The 8,313-nt window shown below is 54.8% G+C and overlaps 1 protein-coding gene across 3 annotated transcripts in view; it reads right to left on the reverse strand.

Annotated features, from left to right (window-relative positions):
• The window catches only part of ATG4B (autophagy related 4B cysteine peptidase), a 37,070-nt gene that overhangs the window by 12,098 nt on the left and 16,659 nt on the right, over nucleotides 1–8,313 (reverse strand). For all 3 annotated transcript variants that reach the window (XM_017510724.2, XM_017510725.2, XM_037732191.1), the window contains 3 exons: nucleotides 7,496–7,597; nucleotides 6,749–6,821; nucleotides 3,402–3,481 (listed from right to left, as the gene is read on the reverse strand). In XM_017510724.2, coding sequence (XP_017366213.1) covers nucleotides 3,402–3,481; nucleotides 6,749–6,821; nucleotides 7,496–7,597 — 255 coding nt within the window. The remainder of the gene's footprint in view (nucleotides 1–3,401; nucleotides 3,482–6,748; nucleotides 6,822–7,495; nucleotides 7,598–8,313) is intronic.

Here is an 8,313-nt window from a genome sequence, read left to right on the forward strand (position 1 = left end):
AAATACAAAAATTAGCCGGGCGTGGTGTTGCGTGCCTATAGTCCCAGCTATTTGGGAGGCTGAGGCAAGAGAACTGCTTGAACCCAGGAGGCAGAGCTTGCAGTGAGCCAAGACTGCGCCACTCCTCTCCAACCTGGGTGACAGAGAGAGACCGTCTCAAGAAAAAAAAAAAAAGACTTGAGGGTCTTTAGCTCTAAAGACTCAATTCTCAGCTAGGTGCAGTGGCTCACGCCTGTAATCCCAGCACTTTGGGAGGCCAAGGTGGGCAGGTCACCTGAGGTCAGGAGATCAAGCCCATCCTGGCCAACATGGTGAAACCCCATCTCTACTACAAACAGAAAAATTAGCTGGGTGTGGTGGCGCACACCTGCAGTCCCAGCTACTCAGGAGGCTGAGGCAGGAGAACCGCTTGAATCAGACAGTTGGAGGTTGCAGTGAGCCAAAATCATGCCACTGCGCTCCAGCCAGCGAGACTCCATCTCAAAAAAAAAAAAAAAGACTCCACTCTCACCAGCTCAGGGGAATTTCCTCCTATTCCTTCAGCTGATTAACTCTCCAGAAAAGTTGTAATGCACACACTCTGCTTTTGGCCACCTCTATTTTGCTGCACTGCCTCTCAGAGTTTAGTTTCAGCTATTGTGATTCTCCTCCCCACTCTTTCTGACTGAGCTTGCTGGGGTATTTAATTTTCTTTCATTGGAGTCATTAGTCCTCACTGCCAGACTGACACCTTTCCCAATCTGTTTCCTCACTGCCCTCAGTGGCATTCTGTCTGCTGCTGTTAGGAAGGTCTAAGCCCATCTACATTAAGAACTGGAAGAAAATACTGAGGATGTCCTAGCTGGCCTTTGACTGGGGGTGACAGAAGGATGGGGAGTGGCAGAGATGGGTTGGTGGATGGGGACATTCTAGGCAGTCAGGCCGCCTCTCACCATGCAGGCTTTACTTAAAATCTGAGCGGGAACATGGTCAGGCAGCTCTTTTGCTGGAGGAAGAAGCTTTAGTGGAATTTCTGAATGGCATCGGTTTCTTCCTAACTGCTCCTTCCACAAGCAGTTCTGAGGAACCAGAAGAGAGGTCCTTGCTTGGCCAAGGAACTGTCTGTTTCTCTAGCTTCTGCTCTGCGGACTTCTTTCTCAGACTCCTCCCTTGGGGACTCGGAGCAGTGCGACTGAAAAGCAGTCTGCTTCCTGCCTCCCTCCATTCCTCCCTCCAGGGGCTTTTGGTAGGGATCATTCAGAATGACCTCGATGTCCTCCTCATGACACCACGCCAGGCTCAGGCACCCAGAAACCCAAGCCCTGTGCATCAGTGACTGGGTGGCTGGAAGTGGATGCCTTTCTTCCTAAATGGGTGTCAGGCACCTTCCAGTGCTCCTGTGAGGAGCAGTGTCCTTTCCAGTGACAGGGAGCTGGAGCTGACGCAGTGAGACCAAGCCGGTCAGACTAGGCAGCCCCTACATCCTCCAGGGAGCCAGCACCTCCAGGGGCTGGGACATGCAGATCAAGTGCGCCCAGGACCTGACTCACCCCCTCTGACAAGCCAGTTCCAGCAGCTCCGCTCTGGGCAGCCCTGAGACCCCCAAAAAGACGGTGCCAGAGCCCACACAGTCGAGCAGCCCCCAGTACTCCCACCAGCACTACCTGCACCTGGAGGGCTGGAGGTTCTAGGAAGCCCTGATCCTTATCCCTTCCTGGCCACTGCACCCAGGGAAAATGCCTCCCTAGTCTGAGGCCAGGGGCTGAGGTGTGACTGGCTGAGATCCTGAGTGTGGGTGCAGAACAAGGGGGTAAGTGATTTCCCCAATGCAGGAGGGAGAGTGTGGGAGTGAAGGCAGAACTAAGGTATAATTGTATATTGTGTAGCCAGTTAATAATTATAATGCTGTCACCCGCTGCCAGGAGTAAATACTTAGGAAACTATGTAAGTTTTTGAAAAGCAGAGGAGGGCCTGGTACGGTGGCTCACACCTGCAATCCCAGCACTTTGGGAGGCCAAGGAGGGTGGGTCACCTGAGGTTGGGAGTTCAAGACTAGTCTGGCCAACATGTTGAAACCCCGTCCCTACTAAAAATACAAAGTTAGCCAGGCACAGTGACACATGCCTGTAGTCCCAGCTACGTGGGAGGCTGAGGCAGGAGGATCACTTGAACCTGGGAGGCGGAGGTTGCAGTGAGCTGAGATCGATCGCACCACTGCACTCCCACCTGGGCAACAAGAGTGAAACTCCGTCTCAAAAAAAGCACAGGAGAAACACTGGAAATGCTCTTATGAGTTATTTCTGAGTGATGAAATCAGTAATTTTTCTCTTTGTACTCTTCCTTCGTTCTAACGTCTTATAAGAATTTCAAGAAACAGAATGGGGGGAAAAGGTATGCAGGAGAGACAGACCCCTGGCTGTGGGCTCCGAACGGTGAAGTCACAGAAGGAAAGCCTGCTGTGGTCGAGTGCTCGGCGCTGCCGAAGCCGGCATCGCTCTCCAGAACGTCCCGGCCCGTCCCGTTCCCTCATTCCGTGTCACAACGCCCCCCAGGACGGCCAGAGGATGAAGAAACAGAACAGAGAGGCACCACCACTCTGGCAGGGAAGGGGCGTGTCTGTGACCCAGCACACACCCGTGTGGTGACCTGCACACTCACAGTCGTGTGGGCAGGACCCACTCCTGCTGCAAATCTGTGCGCAGTTAGGGCTGTGGTTCTGAATGAGCTGTTTGTTAAGGAAAACTGGATTGAAGGCAACGGCCTACGTGTAGGACTTCAATAAAATTGGAATTGAGGCAGCTCTGAGAAGTTCCTTGAAAAAAAGGTACCACTGAGTAAAGAAGGTGGTGAGGCATTTTTAAGAGTTCTCAGCTTGGCTACATCATGGAAGGTGAAACATGAATTTGGAACTCACTCAATGAGGTCATTTGTTACAAATAAGCCACAATTTTCCTCCTAGATGCAAACATTGCCATGCCTAGGTTCCTTCAGGGTTGCAGCAGACTTTTCTTCCAGAAAGCGGAACGGAGCTCCGCCTTCACGATGCGCCTTTTTCAGATGGCGCAGCTAGGAATGGCTGCTGCATTTCTTTGCAGCACATCAAGGCATACAAAATAACTTAACCAGAATTCTCACACGAAGGCGCCTAAGCACAGCACGGCTTCAACAGTGATTTGTGACCAAGACACAAAACACAATGTGAGACACCAAGTAACCGCCTCCAGAGAGCCCCCTCTCTTAAGTCTGACTGCCAGGATAGGAGCGAGGCTGCCGTGCGTCTGGCTTGGCACACAGGCCCCACAGAGCCCAGCAAGGCACTAGATGACTGACACTTGCCAAGGCTCCCGTGTGGGCTCAGGCGAGGAAGGGTGTGTGCTGTACACAATTTCAACTTTCTTGTCCACATAAACTGAACCACTTACTGATTTCCTCCATCACAACAGTGTTGTCCATTGCTATGTGGACCGCCAAGGAGCTCCACGTGTCGAAGACAGCAAGCTTCCTATAGAGAGTGGGAGGAGAGCGACCATAAGCTTTTCTACAATTCAAAGACACTTCATCTATCTCTGCAGCGACAACTGTTGGAAGGAGTGTTCGTGTTAGAGCTGCTTCTCGGATGAGAAGGGCCGGGGCTCCGAAAGTCCGGGCATAGCTAATGCCACAGACAGGAAGAAAGCTGAGGGTAAATCTGCCTCTTCTCGCCTGAGGCCCAGTGGTCCTTCCCTTGCCCCAGCCTCCATTCAGAGAGCACACGAAAGAGGCTTTTCAGTGGCCTGGCTTCCTGGTCTCACTGGCGCAGAGGCAGAACTAGAACATGAACCCAGTTCTGAGAGGCTGTGGGCTTCGCCAACTTCGAGGCAGGCCTCCCAGCACCTTCACACTTTGCTCTGCTCAGCCCTCCACAAACACGCTCGGCTGACAACCTAGGGGTCTGAGTCCTGGCAGGGAAACCTGCGGCTCCGCGGGGAGCACGACTGTGCAGGCTAGCGAGGAGGCACTGTGGCTGCAGTTCCCTTCCTTCTGAGGGAAGAGCAGATTCTCAGCCAAAGTCCAACGGGACTCCGCTCTCATCCCAGGTGCCACGGAGGTGGGTTCAGACGACCTCAACAAAAGCTAAGAAAACAGAAAAGGCCCCGAGGCGGCAAGGACCTAGAGGTTCTGGGGACAGAATCTGGGACCTGTGTGCGGGAGGCCTGGGTGGGGTGGAGCATGGGACTGGGGTGACCACACAGAGTCCCACCCATGCACAAGCCCAGAGGAGACACTGGGAGGAGAGCCTGCTTCCCCATCTGGGCCGCCCTCCCCCCTCCCCACTCCAGCCAGCCGCAGTGCCAAAGATGCAGCACAAGGGCCGCAGCGGCACTGGCAAAGCTGACGGGGACGGGGGGCAAACAAGGAAGCAGCGGCCATGTGGGTTGGTGGTCAGCGCTGTCGAGAATAGTAACATAAGAACGGGGCGTGGCACTACTAATGCAGCCGCAGGGAAAAAAGGCCTTGGTGCCAAGAGGTACCTGGGCAGACATGGGGCACAACCCAGGCAGGTGTCGGGGGACGGGTCCAAGTGCCGGCACCAGATATGCAAAGGTGCTGAAGCCGGTTGTGTCCCAGGAACACAACGGAGTCACACCAGGGAGGTGGGGTATAACACCCCCACCTGAGTCAGTAGGGAAGCGCCAGGGCGGTTCAGGGCAGAGTGGTGGCCAATGTGTTTTATGCAGATAGCTCTGCTGTTATTTGTTGAAGAGACTCTAGGATGATAGAGAGAAGGAAGATCAACAAGAAGAAAAGAGATGGGGCTTGAGCAAGCACAGGGAGTGAAAGGATGAATGCTCGTCAGAATCTGGACGTATATTGGATGAGCTCACTGAAGGAAAGAGGAGTCTTGGTGGGGTGGGGTAGCTCATGTCTGCAACCCCAGCACTTTGGTAGGCCGAGGTGGGTGGATCACAAGGTCAAGAGATCAAGACCATCATGGCCAACATGGTGAAACTCCGTCTGCTAAAAATACAAAAATTAGCCGGGCATGGTGGCACGGGCCTGTAGTCCCAGCTACTCAGGAGGCTGAGACAGGAGAACAGCTTGAATCCGGGAGGCGGAGGTGGCAGTGAGCCGACATTGCGCCACTGCACTCCAGCCTGGCCCCAGAGCGAGACTCCATCTCAAAAAAAAAGAGCAAGAGGAGTCTAGAACAATCCCAAATTCTGGCTTGAGCACCTGAAGGAGTGCCGCCACTGTGGAAGCAGCAGGTTGGGGCCAGCACAAGCTCTGGCTGTCAGGTCACCATGCACCACGGACGCCCGAGGGGAAATGCAGAATAAGCAGCTGGACCTGAGCCTACAGTCCAGGGACAAATCAGCCCTGCAGGTGACCCTGGAAGCCAGTCCGCATGCCTGGGTGCCACAGCACGAGCAGGTTGGGGAGGATCATCCAGCAACAGGGGTGGGGGGCTAGTGGGGAGCGGGCAGGGGGCCAAGAGAAACAGTGAGCATGGCTGAATGGCCTGGTGCTTCCAGAGTGAGCGCCTGCACCAAGGGTCACCCGCTGCTGGCTAAGACAGAGACCGCAGCTCAGTTTCAGACCTGAAGACAGTGTGCCGCTAGCCTTGACAGGGCCACTCTAGGCAGCACCAAGAGGAAGTGTGAGTAGTGGGGAGCCACTGGACAGAGGACTCTGACGGGCACGCAGCGGGGACTGAGCAGGTGCCATGCCAAACACAGGGCAGGCCCAGGAAACAGAGGCAGCAGCAGGCGGGGGATGTGGGATGGGGAGGGGGTGATGTAAGAGAGACGGACGTGTGCAGGAGACCCCAGGGAACCTGAAAGAAAAGTTGGGTGGAGACAGTGACTGCCATGCTGAGGAGCGGTGTGAGGGGAGACAAGGCCATTTCAGGAACGTGGAACATGGGCGCCTGAGGGCCTCGAGTAGGCTACAGGGCAGGTAGGTGCAGGAGGAGAGGCTTCAAGGGAGCCGGAGCTGGAGACAGGCTTGGGAGACACTGGCCTTGGCCCAATGGGGAAGAGGCCCTGAGGGGGCAAGTCCAAGGGGAACTGGCCAGAGCCTCCCCAAAAATGCTGGGATGCCAGGACACACGGAATCAGACCAAGTGACCCTGGACGGGTCAAGAGGAATGAAAAGCGGACACAAAACTGAAACCATATGCAAGTTTCTGGAACTGCAGGGAGGACCATTTCAGAGGAATCTGGGGAGCGGGAGAGGGGAGGCAGCAAGGATCAAACACGCAATGGGGCTGAGTGAGGCGTGAGAGGAAGCAGGTGTGGGGGACACTTGCAGGCGCCGAGGTGCACGGGAAGGCGAGCCAGGCAACAGGGAGGCTCCAGGCAACACAAGGAAAACAGGCAGCAGGGCTCAGGGATGCCAGCCTCCAACAAGCCCACAGAGGTGGGAGGGCCCAGCACCTGCAGGGATGGCTACAGACCAGTTTCAGCTGCAGGTGGGAGGCTGTAGGTTGTGCCAGGCTGTAGGCTGTCCCCATTAGATGCCACTATTACAGGTGGCTCCACAAGGAAGACAAAGAACAAGGGTCCAATCTGCCAGCCAGGATCTGAACTATGGTGTTCATTTTATTAGAAAACACACACCCCCATTCACAAGACCACTTGGCCTGGTCATCTCCGAGCAACCTCCCGAGGGCCCTGCAGCCAATCATTAGAGAGCCCTGATTTCCTGCAGCCATGAAGACTCAAGGATAACCAAAACCCCAGGGAACATCCATGCTGCCCCCGCTCAGCAGTGGAAGTGCAGTACATACTTGAGGACCTGGGCGACAGTGTTCGGCCCGTACCACTGGCCTATGGACTTGCCTTCGCCAACTCCCATTTGCGCTGCAGGGAACAGATGCAGATTAGCGACACACTCCCACCCTGACCACCCCAACGCCCCCAGCCCTGAGCTCTGGTGGCATGTGGTGCCAGGACACACGTCACAGGAAGGCCTGGAGGGCACCCTACCCAGCCTCCAGACGTAAGGATGCCCCAAAAAGGTGCGCGGAGGCGTGAAGGGACAGCTGAGGTCTCAAGGGCTGCCCTTCACCGTGAACTCAGATAAGAAGGGGAAGCCAGGAAATGAAGGGACCACTTCCTTCTATCAGTGAAGACAGTGCTCAAAAGTTGGCCTTGCTTGCAACAAAGGCCAGCTACTCTTGACTCACTCCACTTCAATCTGAGCATTCAAACTCACTGATGGGGCAGGAGGAAGAAGGGCCCTTCAGGAATGAGGCCAATTTCCTCATATTGTGCTAAGTACCAGGCACTGCAGGCCACAGGGACGGCCGGGAGGGCAAGGCCCCGCAGGGCCCGGGCGGGAGCACCCACAGCAGGGCCCGGATGGGAGCACTCACAGCAGGGCCCAGGCGGGAGCACCCACAGCAGTGCACAGGCGGTCAGAGGCCCGTGTGGTCTAAACATCCCGCAACACCAGAAAAGTTCTTGGGGGAAACCGACCACTCCACCGTCTCCCAACAGCCCGGGCAGGGCCCGGCACAACCTACAGCCCCCACCTATCTGGTGAATGGAGTAGCAACTGTCCTTCCTGTCGATGAATGCGTTGAGGACGCTGAAATAGCTGTCCGGCTGCCTCTTCCTTTGTGTCCACCTCCAATCTATTGGAAAAAAACTACAGATCAGCACTACCGTAAACACGAGAAACAAGTCTTCACTTTCACAAACACTCAATGTACAGGTGGCATCCAAACCTTTTTCGGGATCTCTTTGTTTTTCTGAGACAGAGTCTCACTCTATTGCCAGGCTGGAGTGCAGTGGTGCGATCTCGGCTCCCTGCAACCTCTGCCCCCCGGGTTCAAGCGATTCGATTTTCCTGCCTCAGCCTCCTGAGTAGCTGGGACTGCAGGCACGTGCCACCACACCCAGCTAATTTTTTGTATTTTTAGTAGAGATGGGGTTTCACTGTGTTGGCCAGGATGGTCTTGATCTCTTGAACTCGTGATCCGCCCACCTCGGCCTCCCAAAGTGCTGGGATTACAGGCGTGAGCCACCATGCCCAGCCCAGAAACTTTTAAAAGTAAAACTCATGCTTTCCAGGATTTCAAATGCAAAAATGACAAGTTAGCAAAACAAATCTGTACAAAAAACAGTTTCAGTGACTTAAAACATTGATCAGCACCGGGTGAGGTGGCTCATGCCTGTAATTCAGGCACTTTGGGAGGCTGTGGCAGGCGAATCACCTGAAGTTGGGAGTTCAAGACCAGCTTGACCAACATGGAGAAACCCTGTCTCTATTAAAAATACAAACCGGGGGCAGTGGTACATGCCAGTAATCTCAACTACTCGGGAGGCTGAGGCAGGAGAATCACTTGAA

This window comes from Cebus imitator, unplaced genomic scaffold (genome assembly GCF_001604975.1).
Source record: "Cebus imitator isolate Cc_AM_T3 unplaced genomic scaffold, Cebus_imitator-1.0 Scaffold443, whole genome shotgun sequence".
In the NCBI taxonomy this organism is placed as follows: domain Eukaryota; kingdom Metazoa; phylum Chordata; class Mammalia; order Primates; family Cebidae; genus Cebus; species Cebus imitator.